Source organism: Desmodus rotundus, chromosome 7 (assembly GCF_022682495.2).
Source record: "Desmodus rotundus isolate HL8 chromosome 7, HLdesRot8A.1, whole genome shotgun sequence".
In the NCBI taxonomy this organism is placed as follows: Eukaryota; Metazoa; Chordata; class Mammalia; order Chiroptera; family Phyllostomidae; genus Desmodus; species Desmodus rotundus.
Window position 1 is genome coordinate 42402572 of NC_071393.1, and position 26553 is coordinate 42429124.

The following is a 26553-nucleotide window of genomic DNA, read 5'->3' on the forward strand; positions in this document are numbered from 1 at the left end:
CCTCTCCTTTAACATCCACCAAGATTTTCTTTACATATTTAGCTGCTGCTAGATTGGGTGCATATATGTTTACAAGGGTTATGTCGTCTTGTTGGATTGATCCCTTTAAAATTATGTAGGGACTGTCTTTGTCTTCTGTTATGGTCTTTGTTTTGAAGTCTGTTATGTTAGATATAACTATTGTTACCCCAGCTTTTTTATTTGTTTCCATATACATGGAATATTTTTTTATCCCTTAACTTTTAGTCTGTGTGCATCTTTTGTTCTGATGTGGATCTCTTGTAGGCATCATATCTATGGGTCATATTTTCTTAAGCATTTATCTACCCTATATCTTTTGATTGGAGGATGTAATCCATTTACATTTAAGGTTATTATTGATAGGCACTTATTTATTGCTATTTCATTCTTTATGTTCCTCTCTCTTGACTTCTTTTTTACTTTCTTCTTAAAGCAGACCCTTTACACTTCTTGCAATGATAGTTTAGTAGCAATGAACTCCTTTCCCTTATTTTTGTCTGTGAAGATCTTTATTTTGCCTTCACTTTTAAGTGATAGCCTTGCTGGGTAGAATAGATTTGGATGCGGGTCTTTGCATTTTTTGTCACATGAATATCTTATGCCAATCCCTTTTGGCCTGAAGTGTTTCTGTTGAGAAATCAGCTGACAGATTTATGGGAGCACCCTTATAGTTAACTAATTGCTTTTCTCTTGCTGCTCTTAAGATTATTTATTTTTCTTTAATCTTTGGCATTTTAAATGTGATGTGTTTTTCTGCGGGCCTCTTTAGGTTTCTCTTGCTTCTTGAACTTGTGTGATTTTTTCCTTCATCATGTTAGAGAAGCTTTCAGGCATTATTTCTTCAAACAGGTTTTTTATCCCCTTTTTATTTTCTTTTCCTTCTGGTACCCCTATGATATGGACGTTGTTATACTTGATGTTGTCCCAGAGGTCCCTTAGACTTTCCTTACTTCTTAAAAAAATTCCCTTTTCTTTCTGATGCTCTACTTGGATGCTTGCTATTATCTTGTCCTTGACATCACTGATTAAATCTTTTGCTTCATCTAACTTGCTATTGATTCCTTTAGTGTATTTTTTATTGCAAACAATGTATTGTTCATTTCTGACTGGTTCTTTGTTTACTTTTTTTTTTTTTTAATGCGTAATCTCTTTGTTTAAGTTGTCACTGAGATCATTCACTCTTCCCTTAAGGTCCTTGAGCATCTTTATAACCATTGTTTTAAGCTCTGCATCTGGTATTTTGGTGGCTTCTGTGTCATTTAATTCTTTTAATTGGGATTTTTCTTGTTCTCTCCTTTGGGGCATCTTTGTCTCTCCTTTTCATCTCTGTGTTTTAGGTAGATCTGCTATGACTGCTGAACTTGTTATGATGGCTTCTTAATGAAGATATCTTGTGAGGCTCAGTGGTCCCATCTTCCAGATCACCTGAGCTTTGTGCACAGCAGTGCTTCTTGTGGGTTATGTGCACTCTCCTGTTGTAGCTGAGTCTTGAATGCTGTTGACCCTTTTGTGGGTGGAGTTAATCCTTCAGGCTGGCTGACTATAGGGTAAAGCTTGATCACTGTGCATGAGATGCTATGCATGGGCTATCCCCCAAGGTGGAGTTGCTGTCAGCAGAGTTTGGTGCCTGCTGGAATCCCCCTTTGGGTGCACCACTTCTGTGGGTAGGTAGTTTGAGCTCTGGTCTGTTCTCAAGTTTACCACTTGTGTTGGTTCTGAGTCCTTCTGGGCAGGGTTGAAGTACATGTCAATGTCAGACATTGTGTGTAACTAGCCTTGGGCTACCTGTCAAAGGTACCACTCTGTTCACTGTTTGTGGCTGCACCTACTGAGACTAAGTGTGCATGGGAGGTTTCAATTTTTGTGTAAGAGTCAGTTTCCTTCAGCTTAGACCTTTGGGCAGATCTGTAAAAGGACCAAGGCCACCTGTCAGCTATTTCACCTCCCCCTGAAGTTTCCTGGTCTTCCTCTAGAGGCCTCTGAATAAAGACTATAGTGTGGGCCCAGGCTGGCTGCAACCCACAGATACTTCTACAGGTTGCAAGCTCAGTAGGTCAGATCACCTGGAGTCAGGAGGACAGAGCTAGTGGGTCCCCCATGTGGAGGTCACATGGCCAGGCACTCAATGAGGGGAACGTGGCCTCTACTGCAAAGCCAAACCACTTATTCTCTACCAGTATCCAACTCTAGTAACCTCAGGAGGGGGCACACTGCAGTTTCATGTTGAGTACAAGCAGCTGTTCCCTCTGCAGGAACACACTTAGCTAGGCCAAGCCACTGGGCTTAGGGGGACAGATCAGAAGAATCTCCCAGGGATTCTGCTGGGGCAGCCTGCAGGATGGGGCCAAGCACTTTGTCCTAGTCCCAGATAATAGTCTCTAAGAGACTCACACTCTGAATGTCCCATCTCTGAGCTGCTCTCCCCCTCAACCCACCATGGAACTGAGCTCAGTGGGATGGGGTATCCAGGACTTGGAAGAGCAGACCCAACAGTCTTCTGTTAGGGGTAGTATCCGTAAGCCTATAAGAGGGAGATGGATACATCTCCTTCTTCCAGGGTAGTGTGGGCTGAGCTTACAGGGGAGATAGAAGTAGTCACCCCACCACAATGTAGTCACACACCCCAGCACCCACATGTCTGATTCCTGGACAAAAGCTTTCCTAGGAGAAACACTCCAAATCTCAGCTCTGTGTGGCACTTCAGTCCTTCTACATGGCTGAACTCAGAAGGACGGGACCAAACAAGTGATTCAATATGTGCTAGGGGGTGTTGGCTGGGTGTTCAAGGTTGGGAAGACTAGTCCCCTTTCCAAAGCCACAAAGTTTAGTCATTATGTGAGTTTACACCAAGAGCTTCCCCAGCAAAAGAGGGCCCCACAGGCCACTGCCACAGCAGGTAGAAGAATCCTCCACAGGACCCGAGCATGGTAGAGTCACCTTGCCAGCTGTCAGAGACCAGGCAGAGTGCTCCTTTGGCTGGTGCTATAACAATAAGAGTGCTAGTTTCTGGGGAAGTGTTGTCTGGGTCTCTCAGGCAGACTGACTCCTGTCTGTGTTGTTCAGTGTTGGAGATCCTTGTGTAGGGTTGAGATCCCCATGATCTTGGGAGGAGGGAGTTTTGCAGCTGCAACACCCCTCTGGCTTCTTAGCCACTGCACCTGGATAAAGGGAGCCAGACTTTTCTGAGTCTGCCTTTCTTACCGGTCTCTGTGTGGCTTCTTCTGTAAATCCTTGGTTATAATATTCCAGTTCAGCTAGGCTTCAGTTGGTTATTCAGGTTGATTGCTCTATAATTTAACTGTAAATAGAATTTGGGGCTGGGAGCAGATGCGTGTAGCTTCCACCTATTCTGCAGCCAAATTTGAATCACATTTTCCTTACTAATTTATTTATTTAACCCCTGTAAGGGTTAAATAAATATGAGAAACACATATGAGAAAATGTTTTATCAAGCAAAGTCATTTATTATACATTCAGTCTCTTAATAAACCAGCCAGATATTTTTCAATAAGAGATGAAAATAGGCCAACATGTTTTGTTTTAGATTTTTGCTATGCAAGCTTTTTTCTGTTACTATAATTTTGCCCCAATATCTTAATTAGGTACAATATACTGTCATTTATCCTCCACATTTTATTAAAACATACCTTCTCAGTGATGATGCTGATAATACAGTTGAAGAGAAAATGAAAATTAAACAGTTCAGAAAAAAACATAAATGAGAAAAGAACACAATTAAAAAGATTAAATACTCCTGTTTTGATTCCAAGTTATTTCACAACATGAACAAAATGCTGCTAAATCTTATTTCTTAATGTTATTCTAATTATGTGTAACAAAATCTTATAATATCATTTTGCAATATTTCTTCCAAAAAAGATTATTGTCTTGATATTTAAAAATATTTCAAATATTTGTTGGCTAAATTATAAATTATAGTTTGTCTGAAACAGTTTCTTAATAGGAAAAAATAATTGTAGGACTTTAATGGAATATACATTATGTTTAATATAACATTTAATATGATAATACATTGCACATATATTAATATGATAATAAATGTGATATGAAGTTTTATATATTGGCAACAAATCAAACTAATCCTAAATGGTCTTTTACATTTTACCAACTTTCATAGTACTTAAGTGAGTTTATCTAAAATGTCCACTTCCAAAATATACAGAGTAATTTAATGAAATTTTGTTATAGTATGGTTCTTTATTAGACCCCAAAAGTGCATTTGTTAAATTTAAGAGCAAGGGTCTTCTATTTAATTTTTAAAATCTTTTAAGTAAAATTTTTAATGGAAAAGGAAGTTGGTTAGTTGTCAGGAGAACCGTGTTCTAGAGGCTGCAGTAGGCACAGCAGTACTCCTTTGTCCTTCTCATATGCTGCTGTTTCCCCAGAAATGGGGCCCTCAGACCAAGCTGAACTTAGCCTGGTGCTGGACTCTGGTGATGGGAAAAAACATGTGAAATGGGATTGAAATGAGATCTGGGGTCTCTCAATGATCTCAGGATTGATGTTGGAATTTTCTACTGTAAAGAAGTTTTAAATTTTTAGAGAAGTATATTTGGTTCTGCAGTCTGTAAACTTGTTAGAATTTAAATATTTTAAAAAGATATTTTTGGACTTTTTGCTGCATATTAAAGATTATGGGTACAAGTGTTTACTTTAATTACACATTGTAAAATATCAATCCAAAGTTAAAACTCAAACAAGTTCAATAAAGTGGTATGATACAAAATCAACATGCAATAAAAATGGCTTTTCTATACACTAACAATGAATTATTTGAAAATGAAATTTAGAAAATCATTCACAATAACAACAAAAAAGAATAAAATACTTAATTATAAACTTAGCCAAAAATCAAAAACATTTACACTGAAGTTATAACACATTGTGAGTAAATTGAACACACAAATGTGTGGAAAGACATCCCGTGTTCGTGGACTGGAAGAATTAATATCATTAGAATGTCAATGCTACAGAAAATGATCTACAGTGCAACTCTATTGCTATCATAATATCAATGGAATTCTTTATAGAAATAGCAAAACAATACTAAATTTCATATGGGACCACAAGAGATCCTAAATAGCCAAAGCAATCCTGAGCAAGAAGAGCAAAACTGGAGGCATTACACTTTCTGATTTTAAAATCTATTCAGAGTCATAATCATCAAAGGAGTAAGTTATTGGTATAAAAATTGGTATTTAGACCAATGGAACAGAAAAAACAATCCCAGAATTAAGTCCATAAATTTACGGTCAACTGACTTTTGACGAGGATGTCAAGAATACGCAAAGGGGAAAGTATAGTCTCTCCAATTAACCATTCCACACTGTTGGCAGGCGTGTAAACTGTTACAGCCATTGGAGAAAACAGTATGGAGGTTCCTCAAAGAATTAAAAAAATAGAACTACCATATGATCTTGCAATCCAACTTTTTGTTATAAATCCAAAGGAAATGAAATATCAATCTTTAAGGGGTTCATGTAATGCCAAGTTTATTGAAGCAGTATTCACAAGAGCCAAGACATTAAAACTATATAAATGTCCATGGATGGATAAAGAAAATGCAGGATACATATAAGGGAATATTAGTCAGCAGGTTGTCCTGTCATTTGAAACCACATGGGTAAACCTGGTTCATTATGCTAAGTGAAATAAGCCAGGCAAAGAAGAACAAATACTCACTTAATCTCACTTATATGTGAAATCTAGAATAGTCAAACTCAGATGCTGAGAGTAGAATGGTTGTTGCCAGGAAGGGAGGGGGGATGGGAAGATGTTGGTCGCTGTGTAGCCACTTTCAGTTATGTAAGATGAGTCAGTTCTGAAGATGTAAGGTACAGCATGGTGACGATACTTAACAATACTGTACTGTATACTTGAAATTTTCCAATAGGCCGATTGTACGCATGTTCACCATACAAGGAAAAAAAAAGAACAGTAATGGTAACTCTGATGGTGTGATAAGTGAAGTGATACATACATTAATTCACTTGATTACGGTAATCATTTCAAAATGTATATTCATTTAGAAATATCAAGTTGTACACTAAATATATGCAACTTTTATTAGTCCAGTAAAGCTGAAAAAAGTAAAATAAAAATACATAAAGAGGCTAGGTGGGACAAAAAGGCCACAGGGCCAGAGAGAACTATTGGGCATCAGGCTGCTTGTCCCTGAGTTTTGATTCTTTCTTCACCATATTGGAATTGATTCAGGGAAGGAAAGTACAGTTTTGGATACCATATAATGGAGAATGTTTCAAATATATTTATTTATTACCATCTGGTCTCTAAGAGTCTGCCAAAATCAAATGGTAATTAGAAAATGACTAAAAAGTCAAGACAAAGTGAATCTTCAGTTCTGTATCTTGGTGAAAATCCCAAACTTTATTACTTTTCTATTTTTTGAAATCTTTTAATATTTAAATTACATTGACTTTTGGTAAGATTTTATAGGTGAGAGCATTTTCATTATCTATGAAGATATCCCTTATTTCAGTAAACAGTTTTTATTAATAGACTTTTTTGCATATATATAGTTACCTCATATAAATTGACAGGACAATCATAAAGTTATGAAGGCTGTAAATAGTGTTTTTTTTATTTTATCTGCTAACTTTTCAAAAAATCTCTCTACTAATAGGTTTTCCACTATAAAAATATATGTCCACAGAAGCAATGAACAATTGAGATTATTTATGTATTTTTGTCCAATTAATTATTGTTATCTTATGTCCCCTTCAAATTTATTGTGAATATGTTAGGTCATATATAAAATAAACTAAATTATGAAAAATTTTAGGCATATGGAAAATTATAGGCATGTCTTAACTTTTCATAAGCTGTATTGTATTGTAGCTTAACGTTGCTATGAGAGACTTAACTCTCCAAAAATGTGTTTGTTTTTAAGGGCACATATTTTCTTCTTTTTTAAAAAAGATTTTTTTTATTTATTTATTTTTTAGAGAGGGGGAAAGGAAGGAGAAAGAGAGGGAGAGAAACATCAATGTGTGGTTGCCTCTTGCATGCCCCCTACTGGGGACCTGGCATGCAACCCAGGCATGTGCTCTGGCTGGGAATTGAACCCACGACTCTGGTTTTCAGGCCGGCACTCAATTCACTGAGCCACACCAGCCAAAGAATATTTTTTTTTGTAAATAAAACTAAATTATATTATACAAAATATATGTTTAAATATTGCTATAAAATTTATTATACACAATTTTCAATAATATCCAAAAAATAAGTTTGGCAGAAGACCTACAAGCTGAAATCCTCAATCAGTACATTTGATTTTTCACATTTTGTTAGTGTATATAATATGCAATTAAGAAAATGAAAACATTTAAAATCAAACATTCACTTTATTATGACTCCTAAGTAGCAACTAAAGGAATCTCATAATGTGCCTATAAGATATCTATCCCAAAATGTAACTACCTGCTGGCGCCAACGTTAGGTCTTTAACTGGTAGCATCGAGAGGTCATGTCTTATTTAGTATAACATTTGGAGGCATAAACATATGTTAGTAAATATTTTTTGTGGAATTTTGTTTATCCAGAGATGTACTGAGTTACAAACTCCTAAATGCTTATATTCCCTATAAACCATCTTACTCAGAATATACAATATAAATAAACACAAAGAGGTACAGTGATTCTTTAATCTGAAAACAAAGGCAGAACAGAAACTAATTCCTTAAACTCAAATGGAAAGCTTTCTATTTTACTTTGATTTGTCAATGTCAATGGTTTCTTTTCCTCCCCCCCCTTTTAATTATTACAAGAACAGTTAACATGAGATCTACCTTCTTCACAAATTTTTAAGTGTACAATACAGTATTGTTAAATATGGGCACAACTCTGTAGGGATCTCTAGGACTGACTCACCTTGCATAACTCCAGTTTATACCCTTTGGTCAACATTTCCCCATTTCCAACTCTCCTCAGCCCCTGACAACCTTCACTCTGAATACTTTCTGCTTCTATGTATTTGACTTTCATTAGATTCTACATGTAAGTGATATCATACAGTTCTTTCTGTGTCTGGCATTTTCACTTAATATAATGTCCTCTGGTTTCATCCATGTTATTGCAAATGGTGGGGTAGCTTCAATTTTTTAGGGTTAAAAATATTCCATTGTATACATCTGCCACAGAAATTTGTATCTACTCATTTATAGACAAAACACTTAGGTAGTTTCTGTATCTTGGCTACTGTGAACAATACTGCAGTGAGCATGTGAGTGCATATCTCTTTCGAGGTACTGATTTAATTTCCTGTGGCTGTAGACTTGTAAGATGGATTACTGGATCATACGGTAGTTCTATATTTAGTTTTTTTGAGGAACCTCCATACTTTTTTCATAATAGATGTATCAATTTACTTTCCCGCCAACCCTGTACAAGGACCAAACTTTTCTAATAACTTTGTAACTTTAAATCAGTAAGTGATACCTCCAGTTTTGTTCTTCTTGCTCAAAATTGTGTGTTGTCAATTTGGGATCTTTTGTGGTTTTACATAACTTAGAAAAAAAATTGTATTTCTCTATAAAAATGCTATTGCTATTTTTATAGGGATTGGGTTGGTCTACAAATCACTTTGGGTAGTATGGATATATTAACAATATTAATTCTTCCAATCCAAGAACATGGGTTGTCTTTCTATTTATGTGTATCTTTTGGGGGGGATTTTATTAGCTTTATAGTTTTGAACCTATAGGTCTTTTATTTCTTTGGTTAAGTTTATTCTTAACTATTTTATTCTTTTTGTGATATTGTAAATGGTATTGTTTTCTTAACCCACTTTAAGATAGTTCATTCGTGGTATATAGAAACACAAAGAGTAACTCAGGGCATTATCCCAACTGCAAGGGTTCCACTCCCAAAGATACATGTTAAGTCTAACCCGGAGTAGTGGAGGAAAAATACAAATGTGAGTCTCTCTTCTTTAGATGCTTATGTCTCTATGAATTCCATGAAATCTGCAGTCAGTTTTGACTTTATTTTGTAATAGCTGAACTCAGCCAAAGTTTTCTCTGTGAGCATCACAAATTAGCATTACTGTGATTTCATAGAGTTGTAATGAGTTTGAATGAAACAATATAAACTATCTTAAATTTTTCTTAATTAAGGATAATTTTAATTATCTAGTGGACATCATCATCTTTATTCACTCCTGTATTTCAAATAGGTACATCTCAGTGAGAAAACCCTCAGAAACCTAGAAATGTTAGTGCCACCCTCTTTTCAGAGACAAGTGAAGAAAGCTCTCCTCTAAAGTGGCTGGGCCTGAACGTAGTGTGTGGCAGGCATCCAAAAATAATCTCAGTCCTTCCACCAGGTCTTCATAAAGTCATTACTTCATTTTTCATTTCAAACATCTGGCAAATCCATATTCAAACATGGAAGATAACTACTTTTTAAAATAATTTTTCATTAGCTTCCCCTAAGTAAACTTCCATTTGTGCAAATGGCCATACACAAAATCATTTCTAGACATGATGTGAAAAATTATAACCTCAAGATATACAGCTTTCACATGCCTCCAGGTAAATTTAAAAAGATCATTTTTTTAATTGACAGCTTAGTATGAGTTGTTCCTATCCTGAAAAATGAAAGTTATGAAAATTCTTTAACCATAATAAAAGGGTGAATTATAGTCTTTAATTTTAGTTATCTGAATATTTCAGAGGAAAATGGTTTGGACTATTTAATAAGTGACTGATTTATATATTAATATTATTTTTCATTAAAATGAAATCATTTTATGTTTAGCTGTAATCTTGTGCACAATTATGCCTCTGATTCCATTATTGCGATCTTGCATTATTATTGCTTAATGATTTAAATTTCTCCTGTAAGAATATTGCAGTTTGTATTAATTTAATTAATGATAAACACATTAATTCAATTTTGTTAACAGGAGAATTTCATTGTGGATTTGAAGATGGTAACATTTGTTTGTTCACTCAAGATGATACAGATAATTTTGACTGGACAAAGCAGAGTACTGCAACAAGAAATACAAAATACACTCCAAACACAGGACCTAACGCTGACCGTAGCGGTTCCAAAGAAGGTAGGAGGGTGTGAAGTGTGCTCCTACCAGTGGTACTCCAGCCTTGGAATGTTCAAGATGTGATTATTGTGAAATGCGAGAGAACACTGAGCTGTCGACTTGAAGACCGTGGAATAAAATATGACAATTTTCTGTAGAGTATCAGTAATTCCCATTTTTCTAAGATTGGCAGACGTTAATTTTCTCTCAGAATTCATTGACACATATAATTGAGAGACTAGGATTAGTTTTTTTGAAAATTTAAGTGTAAAATTCTAACTTTTGTCTTAAATTTATATACAGTTTAAACAATGTTACCTTTAACTATGTAAATCACTTATGCTTTACATTATACATATACACATTTCCTAAATGAATGCAAATCTATAATCTGTACTTGTTTGAAAATGCTAAAGCTTATCATTGATTTCAAATTTCATGTTCCCTAGTAATACTATGTTTAAACGTCTTGTGTCTTTTCAAAGGTTTTTATATGTACATCGAGACGTCTCGACCAAGACTGGAAGGCGAAAAAGCGCGACTCCTCAGCCCTGTGTTTAGCATAGCTCCCAAGAACCCTTATGGGCCCACGAACACCGCATACTGTTTCAGCTTCTTCTATCACATGTATGGACAACATATAGGTGAGACGGCAAGACGGCCATGTTTCTTCTTCTACAGCATGTCCTCTCTGAGAAGGAGCGTGTTCCTGAACACTTAAAATGAAATCAATTTTATTCCCAGAATATCATCATTGACGTTAAGTAACTTACCCATAAATTAAAAAATAAGGGGCTAAGAATGATCCCTCATCATGTCCTAATTTCTCCAGTTTAGATTAGAATTTGAAACGTTGAAACATTACCTACCTTTTCTGGAATCCTAACTTAAAGAGCTCAGTCTTTACTATGAGCTCTTCTTGTGAAATTTAAAACCAGTACAATTTAGATTGCTTCTTTTAAAAAACTTGCTTGAATAATCACTCAATGTGTATTGATGATCAGGAAAAAAAGAGTACCGTCATATTTGGAAGACAGTACTTCAGCACCATTTACACGTTCAGAATATTGGTGTGATTTTTTTCCTTTTTATGAAGTATACGAAACATACCCAGTTTGCGTTATTAACATCCTCGGTCCTGAAGAGCATACAAAGGTGAAGATGCCGTGCGAGTAATGGAGGGTAAGATGAGTAAATACACCATCGGGCTACATAGAAACCACAGAACTGTGGGAAAGAATCTAACGAAACTGTGGAAGGGTGGGGAGCAGAGGAAGTCACACAAGTCTGCAGTTCTTTATGTGCAATCCTAAAATTTAAAAAAACTGAACAAAATTATTTTTAATTTAATTATTTGGCAGAGCATGCTAGCTTGCTGTACATGTGTTAGAATGTCACCTGGACTGTTTATATAGTCTTTATTTAGCCTCATGAGTGTGAACATTTGTACTCTTTGCAGCAAAAATATTGTTATGATTAATTACAGATTCTATTCGAGATCCTTCCAGGCGATGTCATGTAACATGAGATGTACTCTAGCAGCTTTCTAAACTAAGAAAAATTCTCATTGGCGAAGCATATCTAGACCAACAGAGCTTGGATAAGGGATTGTTGATATCTTATCTAAGGGATCTAGTTAAAGAATAAGGCAATGTTTTGGAACATAGGAAAACATCTCTCTACAAAGGACAGGTACATTTTCAACAGACAGAGATGAATGCAGAAAATTAAGACACTGGTAGTGAGGATGTAAAGTGTGAGAAGTTAGGATGGCATGATACTGTGTCAATATAAATTAATAAAACTAATAATAAAATACAGAGTCTGGCACAAAGAATGCCTCCTTCTTATTTCAAAATCTTTTTTTATTACAAAATCATAAGCAAGTAATTCTGTAACATAACAATATCACACTCAAGCATACCATATGACATTTTAGGTGAAATGTCCAAATTCGAGCTATAAATTATTACACCCATATTATTATCCTACCAACCACACTCAAGTGGTGTTACTTTTCCAGGACCCTGTAGATATTTTTTAAAAACTTATAAATTCATGGATATGATATACACTACTTCCAGTATTAAGTGAAGTAATCCTGTTAAAAATTTTATCAAAATGAGCATCACTGGCCATCTTTTACAGTGGAGAAAAACTGAACCTCGGAGAGTTTGTACGAATTGCAAGTAACCGGGATTCAAACTCACAGCCAGCACTGTTAAGCAGTATTCTTCCCAGTGGAGCACTAGGGGACAACCTAGAAGGGCACCCCTTGTACAGTAAAAGTACCCTCAACACGAAGTCAGGAAACCTGGACTGGAACTCACCTGTAGCACTCAGTCACCGTGAGAATGTAGAGAAGTCACTTAACACATCTGGATCTTTGTATCCTCATCTGTGAAAGAGGAATAATAATTCCTATTTCAGAAATGTGTTGTTCAAGTTAAATGGATTACACATACGAATTCTATCACTGTCCTTCTACCACACAGTAGACACTCAGTCTTGTGTTACTTTGAATCTCAAACAGCAACAATTGTGTAACAGCCAATAATATAGTAACAGCTAATGCTTATGCAGTACTCATCATGGACCAGGACACTTATCTAACATGTCATGAATTATTTCTCTTAATTTTCACAATAAACATTTGTGCTCATTAAAATCATTATTCTGTTTTGTAGAAAAGAAAACTGAAACACATAGAATTTTAATTACCACGCCCATCAAACTTCCCATAGCCAATGAGTAGCAAAGCCGTAAAACCAGTCTGGGGCGCTGGACACAGTTTGCCTTCTTTCACTCCGCAGGGAGACTTAGTGGCCTGCCAGGAAAGTTTAGCTGATTCGGTAGATGGGGGTAGATCTTATAGATTTGGTTCAGACAAGAAGCATGATGAGATCTTTGATTTGGGGAAACAGATCTGATAGGAGTGGGTAACATCACTGAGAGCAGAACATAAACTAGAAAAGCAGTCAGAAAGCCATGAGAGTAGCCGTATGTTCGCTGCGGCCTGTCCTGTGACGGGAGACAACCTCTCCACACTTGCCACGCCGCCTTATTTATTTCGAGATCTGCATCTTGTTACAAAAGTAGGGTTAGCTTGGCTCTAACTTTTTTCCCTTTAGTTGACCATGTATATTTTACTTACTATTTTGAACACACTTCATGGACTCTCTCTTCTTCTGATTTACCTTGGCACAGGCATATTTTAAATTGCTTTTTAAATAAATAAAAAAAAACAAGAACAATATCTTGAATTAGTTTAATGAGTAAAATTTGTATTTATCTATTTATAATCAGACATCCTCTCAAAATGTCTGCATATTTATGCTGAGTCCCAAGGTAATTTTAATATACTTTTAACTTCACAATTGTTATTCTTATCCTCTTTATTGTCAATGGGTGTTGATTTCTGGAAGAAGGCAGTTCTTTATTTCTTCCTTGTTCCCAAACATTTCATACTTTGATTCCTGCGACATTTCTGTGCTTAATCAGATGTTGCAAATATCAGGGCACTGGGTCCCTCTGAGCAGGAGACAATCATTCTTCTCACTAAAATCTAGGCAAATATACTTGTCCTAGGTATTGACTAATCGATCAGCACTGGATGAGGGAGACACCGTGTAGCCAAAAGCTTCCCTCTCTGCAGATATTATGCCGAGACCCTTACTCATCTGTAAACCTGGGGCATTTAGAGTCACTGGTCTTACAAATTAAAATATTAGTTTTATTGTTTCTTTGGGAAATTCATATCCTAAAATGATTTGTCCTGAATTTCTAGTAGCCTAATCTAAGTTATTACTTCTTGAGTAACAATAAAGAACTCTTGTTCTTTTACTGTGACTAACAGATAGTATACCTACCATTGAGGAGATTCATCATTTTTTAATAATACAAAAATTGGTGATCATTTATACATTACTTAGAAAAGAGATTCCTCTTTGAAATAAAGTCAAATATGTGTATTATTTATTGCTGCATAACAGTTCCCCTCAATTTCTGCACCTTAGAGCAATAAACATTTATTATCTCAGTTTCTGTGGTCCAGGAGTATAGGTATGGTTGAGCTGGGTGCCTGGAGCTCAGGGCCTCTCATGAGGTTGCAGACAAGCCAGCTGTCAGGCAGGTCTGGGTCTAATTTGAACATCTGACTTGGAGAGAATACACTCCCAAGCCCACTCGTGTGGTGTTTCAGCAGGTTCTCTTCCTCACGAGGGTTGCAATAAGGATATTGATTTCTTGCTGGCTGTTGGTCGGACGCCTCTCGCAATTTCTTGCCCCGTGGACGTCTCCCCAGGACAGCCTCATTGCATGGCGGCAGGCTTCCTCCAAAGCAAGAAATCCAGGAGAGAGAGAAAACACATACCCAGCACTTTGTATAACCTGATCTCTGAAGTGACATCCAATAACTCTGCCTGACTGTATTTATTTTAACTGAGTAATTTCAACCCACACTCAAAGGGAAGAAATATACGAGGGTGTTAATGATAGGTGGGTGAAACCATTAGGAGGTTTCTTAGAAGTTGTATGCCACATTGTTATAATTTATTGTTAGTTAAACATTTTATCAAAATTGATTGAAGAAAAAATAAATGAAAGCTATTATGTGTTATCCTTTCTTGAAGGATATTGTATCAGATATCATATATGATACATAATCTGGCTATTGACAATAATATAAGATTATTTCAGCAATCCTCTAGCCATTTGATTTTTAATCAGTCAACTGAATTTCTAATGTTCTTACAAAGAAATTGAATCTCATATGAGCTCACAGGGTATGACAAAAGCTTATTAAAACTCGATAAAATATGTGCTTCATTTATTTCTAGAAAGAAGTATGTGAAATATAAGCATCATATCATGCTAAGAAATCAAAGATAAAGATGCAGACAACACTTATGAATACATTCATTGAACTGGATAAGAATCTTTTGATAAAGTTGGGACTCTAGAAAGCTAATTTCAGTTTGAAACAAATGGGAGGCGAGGAAGAGGAATTTGTTAATGAAGCCCACTGCCATGAGTCACGGGGGTGAGGAAGAAGGTGGAAAGTTAAAGAGCTGGTGGTGTGGAAGGGCCTAGTTTAAGAGAAATAAGAGTTCCTGGCAAGGGTAAGTTTAGAGATACAAAAAACAGAGGGAAACAATTTTTCTGAAGAGGTGGAATTGTAAATATTTGTAGGAGAATCACCTATGAAGAATGGAGCTAAAGTCACTTCCACTGAGAAGGGAAGAAAGAATGTGGCTTTTGATACATTCATAGATGCAAGAACAGCAAACAGATATGAGATTTGCCTTTCTAAGAGACTCTACTTTCTTTGAAAAATAATGCAAAGGTTGCATTTTCAAAGAGTAGACTGTTTTAAGGAAGTAGTAAATGGAAGCAAAACTGATGAGTGGTAGAGAGCTGGAGAGTTTGGAGATGGGAACATCAGTCAACATTTTGAAATTTGTTGTAGGATATAATGTTCAGTCTGACTCCCCATTACTTTGTGTGCATATTACTGATTACCCCACCAACTGATTTCCTTGCTGTCCCTTTGGCCCATAGTTTCTGGGGGTAAAGATCACTCTGTAAAACCAGTAACATAAAGACCTCAAATATGTTTGCCCTTCTAGCTTGAGAGTCTATTCCAGCCATGTATGAATTCTCTGAGTTGAACTGTATTGAATCTGGGGCCTCTTCATGTCTTTGTCCCACTGAATTGTATATTTGGTGGGTGGGGAGCAGAAATGATGTCCCTCCACATCACACAGGGCCCTGCAAATGTAAATATTTTTCACATCCTGTACATATTTATAAAGTAAATGAATGTTTTTTAATCACCTTAGTAACTCATTTGTTCCTTCGGAAGTCAACTCAAGGACATCGGCTCAGATCCTTCCCACCCTCCCCGCTCCATCTTTTCCCATCACATCAGGTGCATATTTCATAACGTTTGTTACCTGGACCCCTGCTAGACTGTGAGCTACTTGAGAGTGCTAGAAAAATACCAAAACAAAAAAAAATTGAAAGTATGGCATTTAGATTGGAAACAGAAGGTCTTCATCAAGAACCTATGGATCAGTGTGGGAAAAAAATAGAGAAGTGAATCATGACTTAATTTGAATTTCAATCTAGGGGCTCTGGTAGCCACGGCGCTGAGGAAAGCAAAAGTATCACGTATCTGTTGCCACTTGAAACAAAGAAAAATTTATCTTTATAAAAGTACTCTTAGTAATACAATGGACAATAACTTTACTTAGTACTTTTAGAAAAATATGAAACTTATTGAAATAAAAATTTTAGATATTGACAGACAGTAATACATTACAGAATAAAATGCGTGTTTTGTGCTGAAATATTATGGTCCAATTATGTCACCTTATGATAAATAATGGAATATGGAAGTTAGAAGTAAAATTTAATGAATCTATAAGTACCCCGCCAACTACATTTGTCTTCATAAGATATTGCAGGCTATCTTTTGTATTGGAACCTTCTTGGTGCTAGAATTCAAAGATTTTAAACTGAAGACTTAAATGTCCGTACGGAAGAAACAGAGAAGGCGAAGGTAACAATCTTTTGCATGATTTTAGAAGTCTGATTTTTATTCTTATGGTCAAAGGCCATAGTTTTTCTGATTAGAGTTAAAAAATGAGATCCTTGCTTACATCTCAAATATGTCTCTCAAATAAGAAATTTTCTCACATATTTTTCCCTTGGAATTAGACACCATATGAGAGACAGTTTGAGCCTTTTAAAAGGTGCCATTATGTTTGAACTTTGACTGCATTGTCTATAGAAGGAGAGCAGCAGGATAAAGATATAATTTTGAGAGACTTGCATTCTGACAAATTGTCAGAATTAAACTTCTTACAAAAGACAAACCCTAAGTAGCTGAGGGAATAGATGAGGTTACTTAGTACTATCCATTTAAAAGTTAGAGGATACCAAATCGTGGGCTGTTTGAGAATAGTTGATACTAAGTTACTCTTTCTCTTTAGGGTTAGTCAACACTTTCAGTGAAGTCCTGTATATATTTATGTTAATAAGGCCAGTGTCATCAGTGTGAAAATAGTGCTGTAGGTAAGAGACATTCACAATAATGTAACCTTAATTCGTTAAATTAATATGCATTTAAATAGGGGGTTGGATAGAATCCAGCCATGATTTCTTACCACTTATAAATATTACAGACACTTGTCACAGACCCTCTAATACCACAACATGTAATAACTGGTTCATTTACCTTTTAATTTCCTGGGTTTAAACAACTAACTACCCCCAGATTTATTTTCCTTATATTTAATTACTTATTGATGACGGGCTCTCAGACAATGTATATTAGAACTACAATGTTTAAACCAAATTAATGCTTTGACTGGGAGAGTCTGGTGTTTCAAAATATACAATTCTCATTTTTTGTGTAATTAATAAAATATTATTTAATCAATTAAATTGATGGTAAGAAAATGGGTTAACTGATTGTGTTTCTTACCAAGTGTACCAAGCTTTTTCAACTAACTTCACTGAAAGTGTAAATTTATTGTAATGAGTATTTTTACCCTTAAGTCTTGAAGTCATTCATTTTCGTTCAGTAGAATGTACATGTATGTGCCTCGTGTTTGTTCAGGCTTCTATGGAGAATAAAATAGAACTGCGGTAAAAAGTTCTCATTCAACAAATTGTTTATCATCTGTTTGGGGTAGTAAATTATAGAATAAAATAAAATTCAGAAAGTAATGTACATGAAAATACATGATGGGCTCACACTATGGTTGAACAAGGGAGCGAACACTGAGAACAGCAAAGTTAACATAAATTTTCTACGAAAGAGAAGAAATGTAAACCATCCTTCAGGAGAGTTAAATAGGAAGCAGAAGGCAAAGGTTAAAGAATGTGAGAACTAGAAAAGATACAACAGTGTGAGAGTGGAGAATACTGTTCTTATGGCAGAGTAGGGAGAGTGGCAGTGTTTTAGGAAAATTTATTGGACATGAATGTAGAGATTCAACTGGAAACCAGAAGGCAAGGCATTGATGGCAGAAAATGAACTGACATTTTTTATTTAAGATATTGCAATTATATATTGAAAAAACTGTATGTACTATGAAGCCCTTTCTATTCAAGCAGAAAATAATGATTTTTATGATTTCCCCCTTTAGTCTGTGTATGCAAAACAAATGATGTTAACAATTACTTATCAATATACATAGCTCTTGCCTGGGGCTAGATGATTTTGGCATGTCCTTGTCTTTCATTGAATGTGAAATTCAAATTAAGAGTCTGTATTGCTGATTAGAATAAAAATGTGATTTATATGCAAGTGATCCCCAGGCCTTGGAATAAATTAAGTTACAAAAAAATTCTATGAACTTGGTAATTCCAAGTATCCGTAGGAAATATGTATGCACACTTTAGGACATATTTAAATTATTTATCTAAAATATATAAAATATGTATAGTAAAATATTTAAAAGTAACATTATGTGATGTATTTAATGAAAGAAGAACACTGGGTAATATAATTATAAATAATTATGCACTTTATATTTTATACAGTAATTTATGTGAAAAAATATTAAAGTAAAAATCACGCTATTGCATAATGCCATGAATAACCCCCAAACCTGGCTCAGTGTTCATGCGATAATGCTGCACATGGGTCAGTTTGCCTTTCTGACTATAATCCCTCTGCCTGAGATAAGCAAAGTCTTCTCTAGCTTCAGCACCTGACTCTGAAGAAGAGGTGATCAAAAGATGAGAACTAGGAAACCAAGGAAGAGAAAAAGTTAAATTTTGTTTAGGCAACTTCAAACTTGTGTCATGGACCTCTAGCCTTTGAAAATCCTTGGGGATGATTAAATTCATACCTACTGATATCTGGTGCCTAGTGAAGCATAAACACAGTGCCTCCGAGGATTTAAAATTACTTTGAAAGAGTGTTAACACAATTCATCCCATTCACTTTGGAATCTTTATTTTTTACTTTAATAATGTGCTATATCAGCTTTGCTGAACCTAACCTCTCTTGAATCACTTTATTCTTTCACGACTTCTAATTTTGTTGACCAAGATGATCTGAACTTAAGTTTATATAACTTTTGGCACTGAATTCTCTTTCGTAATCTTAAAAAACTGGAAACTTGAATTGAAAAATAATCTTCCAAAAACCCTGTTTATTGATATCACTTTTGTCTTCATCTCTACAATAGACTATTGAATCAATAGTTAGTATTCACTGATTTTGAAAATGGAATATAATTAATACTATACATATCATAATAAAAATTAAATTATATTTGGAAGAATTTATTTCTATCAGCTATAGTTCTATTGCATTTTTTCTTATAAAACAAGTAATACCTGCCTCTTAAAATAAAACCTAACCACAGTTCAATGTAGCTCATATAATCTATTCAAAAACTCATTCGACATCTGGGATAATTCAGACCTGGCTTCTTTAGACATAGGACAAATATTTTCATGTAGTTTATATTTAGTAAATAGAATTTGAAATAATTCAAGTTTGAATTATATTACATATATAAAAATAAAATATTTTATGAAAAAACAAACATACAGGAAAATTTTAGTTTGAGAAAAATGTTGTATTTAATGCTGATATAACCTACTATTAACATAATAATGATATATATATATTAATATCCTTCATTAAAGCATGTATCTATTTCTTTAAGTACAGTCTGCAAGACATATAATACACACTTCTTTGTTAGTCTAATTACAACTAATAAGTCTAAAAAGTATTATTTTATTAAGATTAAACCAAAATTCCCACGTATTGATTTGATGACAGGATAGATTTCTGTCACTTGAATAAAAATGAATGTTTATGGTCCTCAAGAGACATAAGACTTCCATATAGAATGGCAATTTATTAATTGCCATCTGTGTCCATTAGCACCTCATGTTTGTTGGAGTATTTACTGGTAATCTTTATGTGGGACAACTGGTACTGCACTGGTAGCTTAGAAAGGGTACCATTCATTAAATGCAAGCTAAAAGGACTTCTGCTAGGTAGATAAGCTAAGGGGTTACATTTTTAAAAATACCATAACATTGCTCTGGCTGGTGTGGCTGAGTGGATTGAGTGCCCACCTGCAAATCAAAGGGTCGCAGGTTTGATTCACATTCCTGGGTTGCAGCCTGGGTCCCCAGTAGGGGGCGCTCAAGAGACAACCACACATTGATACTTCTCTTCCTCTCTTCTCTCTTCCTTCCCCTTTCTAAAAACAACTAAATAAAATCTGTTTTTGAAAAAAAGATAAAAGTAAAAAAAATATCAAAAGAAAAAGAAAGATAACTGATACTTTCCTTTCTGAAGAAGCAATAAAGTGTTAAGGGGAAATCAGTAGAGTTTATCACAGCCCAAACCAGTCAGTTACCACTAATCCAGACACAGGCTGTAGCAGACCCAGCCCTGAAATAGAGGAGGAGCACTTCTCTAATTTAATTCATAGATACTGTGTATTCAAATAATTTCTGAAAGGAACGTGCCGTACAACATACTGTTAGTCCAATGACAGACAATTTATAGGCTCAAATATTTGGGGTTGATTTCCTTGTAATCCCTCCCCATTGCATAGTAATGTCCCAAAATAAAATGCAATGACATTACACAGAACTGCGTTCTTCAGTGGTTCTGCTTTTGGCATGTGGTTACCATTCTGATGCAAAGGTACCAGCACCAGCAAGCAAGAAAAATTGAGCCACACTTAGTTCTTAAAAACAGATGGATTCAGAAAGCTGCTCTCTGCCACAATAGCTCACCCACACAGTGGGAAAATCCCAGAGAGTTCAACGCTTAAAGACCCAAAGGCATAAATACTTTTCCACTCTTCTGAGATTGAATTTTGAAGTAATAGTGAAACCTCAGTTCATCAGTCCTGCAGCTTTGGGTCTTAGAGCAGGAGCTAGCAAAATCTAACTTATTCTGTGTTCATAAAAAAAGGTCCAACAGTGGTTTGGGGGATGATGCCACTGGAATACTTAGCATTCCTTAGAGATGAACAAGGCAAAGGGAAATGAGAGTGAGAGTGGGAGAATAAGGCTCCATTGAAAATCCCACACTACAAATGAGGCTAATATGCCCATAGTAATGGAAGCACACATTTTGAAAAAGGCATACTGACAATTCAGGTGAAATAAAATTTGTATAGTATATGCTTTATGTTTTCAATAAAATACATAAGGTTATGAACTTTATGCAATGATAAAAGATAAAAATGGTATAGCAATGGACTCAGGAAAAGAAGGAACTGGATAAATGAGTAAAATAAAGGGTAGCTTGATAAGATCAAAAAAAGGTAAGAAAAAAGAGAGAAAAAACTCAGGGACACAGCAGTGTGGTGATTGTGGGAAGGAGGGGGATGGGTAGAGGAGGAAGAGGGTGTGGGAGGATAAATGGTGAGGAAAATACAATAAAATAAAAATAATTCATTCATTAAAAAAGAAAAGAAGGTAACATGATAAATTATACAACAACCAAATAAAGATGACGTTAGAAACAAAAGAACAGAATTTACACTGTGGAAAATAAAATCAGTAATGCAGAGGACAAGTTGGAGATTATTTCTTACATTAAAGGGGGAAAAGACAGAAAATAATAGACTCTGGAGCAAAAAGTGATCACACAACATAGAAAGATAAAACAAAAAAGAAAACTGGAGAATGTTATTTAGAAATATACATGCATTATCCCCAAATAGAATATAGAATACTAGCAACTTGTATCAACCATTATAAGAGAATAGTAGTTCATTATCAAGTGAAATTTATTCCTGTAATAATCATAGTTCAACATTAAGAAATTTACTAATATAAATATAATGTATCAATATAGAGAAATATTATTTTAACATCTTGAGGTCTAATAATAAAACATAGTGAAGACTATGCATGAGATATAAATGTTCATAGTTTAACTAATTTTAATTCTCCCAAAAAGCTTATGCTAGTTATTTATCATTTACCTGATAAGGAAGTTAAGACAAAGAGATTAAGAGACTAAGCAAGTTCACCTAGCTAGTAAGTGACATCTGTGATGTAAAGACTGTAGTTTTTGTCATTGTTTAAAAACTGGGTATTCATATTTATGCATTTGTATGTAATATAACTATGTGTGGTCTTATATATAAAATGGCAAAAATTTCACTTAAAATCTGAAAGATAAATTACTCTATGCCATATAACTGTACAGCTGTAGATCTACATTAAAAAAAATGGAAGGAACACACACCAAATTATTGAGGAAGTAACTTCTGACTATTCAGTTTAATGATGATTTTTATATTATCCTTTCTGCTTTTCAGTATTTATGTGCAATATTCACATGAACAAATGTATATACTATGGAAGATATCTGCATAAAATACATATCAACATCTAAATAATAACATGATTATCTGTAAAAGTTATCAAAATGAAGGTGTCTGAAGCCATTCAGTACTAACTTTTTCCAGATAAGTTCTACTGTCATAAACAATGATGAAAATGGGTAATCTGTATTAACTAATTGTTTTCAGAAAATATTTCCTTAAAAAAGAGGCATGGCAAAACTGAGGTATATGAAAAAATAGGAATAGAGAGATTTCCATAGGGGCCCTATTCTCTGCCTGAGGACAATTTCCTGGTCCCGGCACAGGGCCATGAAGTTCTAGCAGAACGTGGAGATCCATCCCCCTGAGTTCAGCAGGCAGAGATGAGAGCACGGGGCAACTGAAGTCATTAGAATCTATCCGTGAGCCTGGTTAACGGAAACAAAAGAAGTGCGCTGTTGGCTCTAGAAGTCTGAATGGGTTCTGCATGAGGCTTTCCTGAAGGCTGGTTGGTTCTCTTATTCAGACTAGAAAACCAGCACTCAGAACAGCCCTTATGGAGTTGACAGCAGAACAGAGATGAGGTGCTCAGAGTCCTGGGAGAATTAGGGATTTTGAAGTTGAAGGCACTTTATTTTTTTAATAGTTTGTTTTTTATTGTTTTTTCTATCACCATATATCCCCCATTCCCTCTTCTACCTCCCCCCCATCCTCCCCTCTCCAGCCTCCCCAGTCCCCACACTGTTGTCCCTGCCCCTCGTTTTCACCGATCCCTTCACCCTCCCACCCCCACCTGTCAGCCTCTCTCTCTGAATCTGTCTCTATCTGCTTGTTAGTTCGGTGTGTTCATTGTATTCCACATATGAGTGAGATCGTATGGTATTTGTCTTTCTCTGACTGGCCTATCTCACTTAGCATAATGTTCTCCAGGCCCACCCATGTTGTCTCAACAGGTAAAATTTTTCTTCTCCTTGAAGTTTAAGCCATTTAGAATAGACGATGTCATAAATGGTCCTAGCCCAGGAAGAAAACCAGAAGTCTGTTTCATAGTAGTTGCAACTATGCCCTGGAGAAATGTTCTCCAATGGGGTTAGTACTGAGTACTTCGTAGGATTGTTGAGAGGATTAATTTTTCATTGGAAGCGTTCAACACACGTGTTATTATTAGTACCTTCGTTGCTATTATTGCTATGAGCAGGACATGAAATTATCGAAAGACATACATCAAATCATGAGACAAAGCTATTTTTCTTTTGATTTCAAAATTTAAAGAAGAAAAATGAGACTTGGGTGAAGTAAACTTCAAAACAAATGCTAACTGGTAATTCAAGGCAACAGGATTAGAGTCAGACTTTCGGCGAGTCAGTCAAGTCAGAACATGATCACGGACTGTAGTAGTTTCCTATTACTACTGAAACAAAGGGTTTACTACAAACTTTGAGGCTTAAAAAACCCACAAATTTGTTATCTTACAGTTTCAGAGGGCAGAAATCTAAAATGAGAAAATTAGTGTAATGGGGCTAACATCAAGGTGTTGGTAGGGCTGGTTTCTTCTGAAAGCATCATCTGCTTCCTTGCCCTTTCTGGCTTCGAGAGGCTACCCGTGTCCGGCTTGCTATCCTTCCTCCATGTTCAAATACAGCTGCAGAGTGTCTTCTTTATTTCATATGACCTTTTCTCGGGTATCACATTCTCCTTGGCCCCCATCCTAAAGTGTTATATAGGATTACATTTAGGATGTACCCAGATGACCTAGAATAATCTTGCCATCCAAGATCTTTAACTTAATCACAGTGGAAAAGCTTTTTTTTTTTTTTTTTTGTCATATACAGTAACCTTTATGGGTTCTAGGGATTAGGAAGCTATCATTTTGGAGCCCTACCACACAGCCAAAGGTCATAGGAGCAAGATTGAAAATAAGAGAGGAAGAGAAACTAGAATGTTCTGCAAACATTTAATTTCTAAAAGTGTTTGGTCGGAGAGAAGTACATTCAAAGCAAAAGCACTTATACAAATTAAAATTTGATTGTTATTTCTAGGTGTTTTAAACGTTTATCTGCGTTTGAAAGGGCAGACAACAATAGAGAATCCACTGTGGTCTTCAAGTGGGAATAAAGGACAACGATGGAATGAGGCTCATGTTAATATATATCCAATTACTTCATTTCAGGTAAGAAACCGTCATTTCCTCCAATAGATTGCTGTTTGCACATGAGCATAGGGTTAAAGGCAGAATTTCAACAAATACTGGACTCTTAAGTATTCAGAAATTCTGTGATATAATCATCACAACAGCAAGATGATTAAGGTTATCTTTAGTTGTAAAAGCTGTTTTATAAAGGGAAAATGGCCTTTTCCTCTATTGATTAACATCTAGGAAGTAATGTGTGTTTGAATAATAGTCTATCAAATGACTTGCCTGGAGAAAATGTAATCCGTTTCTATAAAACCACGCTTGTATATTTTGTTCCCTGAAGACAAATAAAATAGGTTCTTATAATAATGAAACCTGAATAATCAATTCCCAATTAATTCCTTTGAATTTTACTTGATGTAATTTTATTTACTTTTGCAAAATGTGTCTCTTTGAGGCAATGTCATTTTAGTAATTTATCACAAAGTCAGAGAACTTTAACAGGTTATTTTTTTTAGCAGGTTTTTATATAGAAAAGAAGTAAGAGGTAGATTCAATTGAGAGTTGGCTGCCAATATATAATAGAAATTGTAATAACTATAACAATGGCCATGATGGCTAGAAACAATATTTCTTGAAACTACTGCAGTGGAGAAAATAATGTGGTTTTAGTGATTTTTAATAACTATATCTGCATATTACTTAATTAGGTTAAAATTTTTCCCCACTGGTAATTTTTGGATGCATTCCATGGTATAAACTCTAAGGGTATGGAAAATCTGAAAGCTCCAATTATGCCATTTTGGGGGGTGAAATGTCCTTTTTCTTATCATCTAATCTATAGAATTTGAATCGCTTTTGTTTGGAAATTGCACTTCTAAATCTAGCCAGGATGATACAAATACATACGGCTGTTCACAATGGTAAAGAATAATGCAGTGAGACTAGCTGATTATCTACAAACACAAAAAAGTTACTGCAACCATAAACCCTGGGAATCATTTTGTTTCTATGACAGAGAATACAATTGTGAAAATTGAATCTATGGCAATATCTCGTGAAACCCAATTGAACTATGGAGACTGAAGTCCCGAGCATTACTCATAAAAGTAACTTAATATTAAAGTGTGCATACCTATATATGCATCAAATATCCCTTCTTTTTAAAAAGTTGATGTTCTTCCAAACATATTTTTGCTTCCTACATGACTGCCTTGTTAACATAAAATTATTAATCAGATATGTATACAGTAAGGTATTTAAGAGAATCGTTATATTAATGTTTCCTTCAGGATAACCCTTTATTGACATAGACATCCATTTAATAGCTATTTATTGAGTACTATCAGGACAATCATTACTTGTCACTGGCAACAGTTCAATAAATACTTATTGAGCCACTGCTCTTTGTCAGGCACACTGCCCCGCATAAAGATTTAAAAACTATTGTTTACCTCAGAATGACGGGAATACACACGCATCTAGACACACACCTCACATGCTGCAATAATTGAATTAGCAGAGACACGCACGTAGCTCCGTGCGCACACCTAACGAAAACAATGGTGGAGGAGAGTCAAGAAAAGCTGACTGTAGGTGAGACCTGAACTGTAGAGAGAGAGACTGTAAATCAGAGAAAGGGCTACAATTAATATTGCAGCAGAGTGAGCAGTGAACAGAGATATCTCGGTTCTATAACACAGGACAGGCCCGAGAAACAGAGAAATCTTTAGCTGGAATTTGGTTCCCCAAAATAGATCAGGGACTAGTTAGTGTGAGACGAGGTGAGGGGCCCAAGGCGTTTGGGCGATGGGCAGCACTGACAGATTTTACCCAGGGAATGACCTGCCACATCCCTCAGGTTGTTGTGTGGAAGACAAGGAGGTACAATTTGCTGGAAAACCAAGTGGGATGCCATAAAAGATGCTAAAGGGGAAATCTAGGAAAGTGGGTTAAAGAAAAGTGGATGATTTTTAAGTTATGTT

The 26553-nt window shown here is 35.4% G+C and overlaps 1 protein-coding gene across 2 annotated transcripts in view; it reads left to right on the forward strand.

Moving 5' to 3' along the window:
• Positions 1 to 26553, forward strand: part of MDGA2 (MAM domain containing glycosylphosphatidylinositol anchor 2) — an 829607-nt gene that overhangs the window by 787158 nt on the left and 15896 nt on the right. For both annotated transcript variants that reach the window (XM_024573956.3, XM_053928205.1), the window contains 3 exons: positions 9968 to 10123; positions 10588 to 10746; positions 24474 to 24604. In XM_024573956.3, the coding sequence (XP_024429724.3) occupies positions 9968 to 10123; positions 10588 to 10746; positions 24474 to 24604 (446 nt within the window). The remainder of the gene's footprint in view (positions 1 to 9967; positions 10124 to 10587; positions 10747 to 24473; positions 24605 to 26553) is intronic.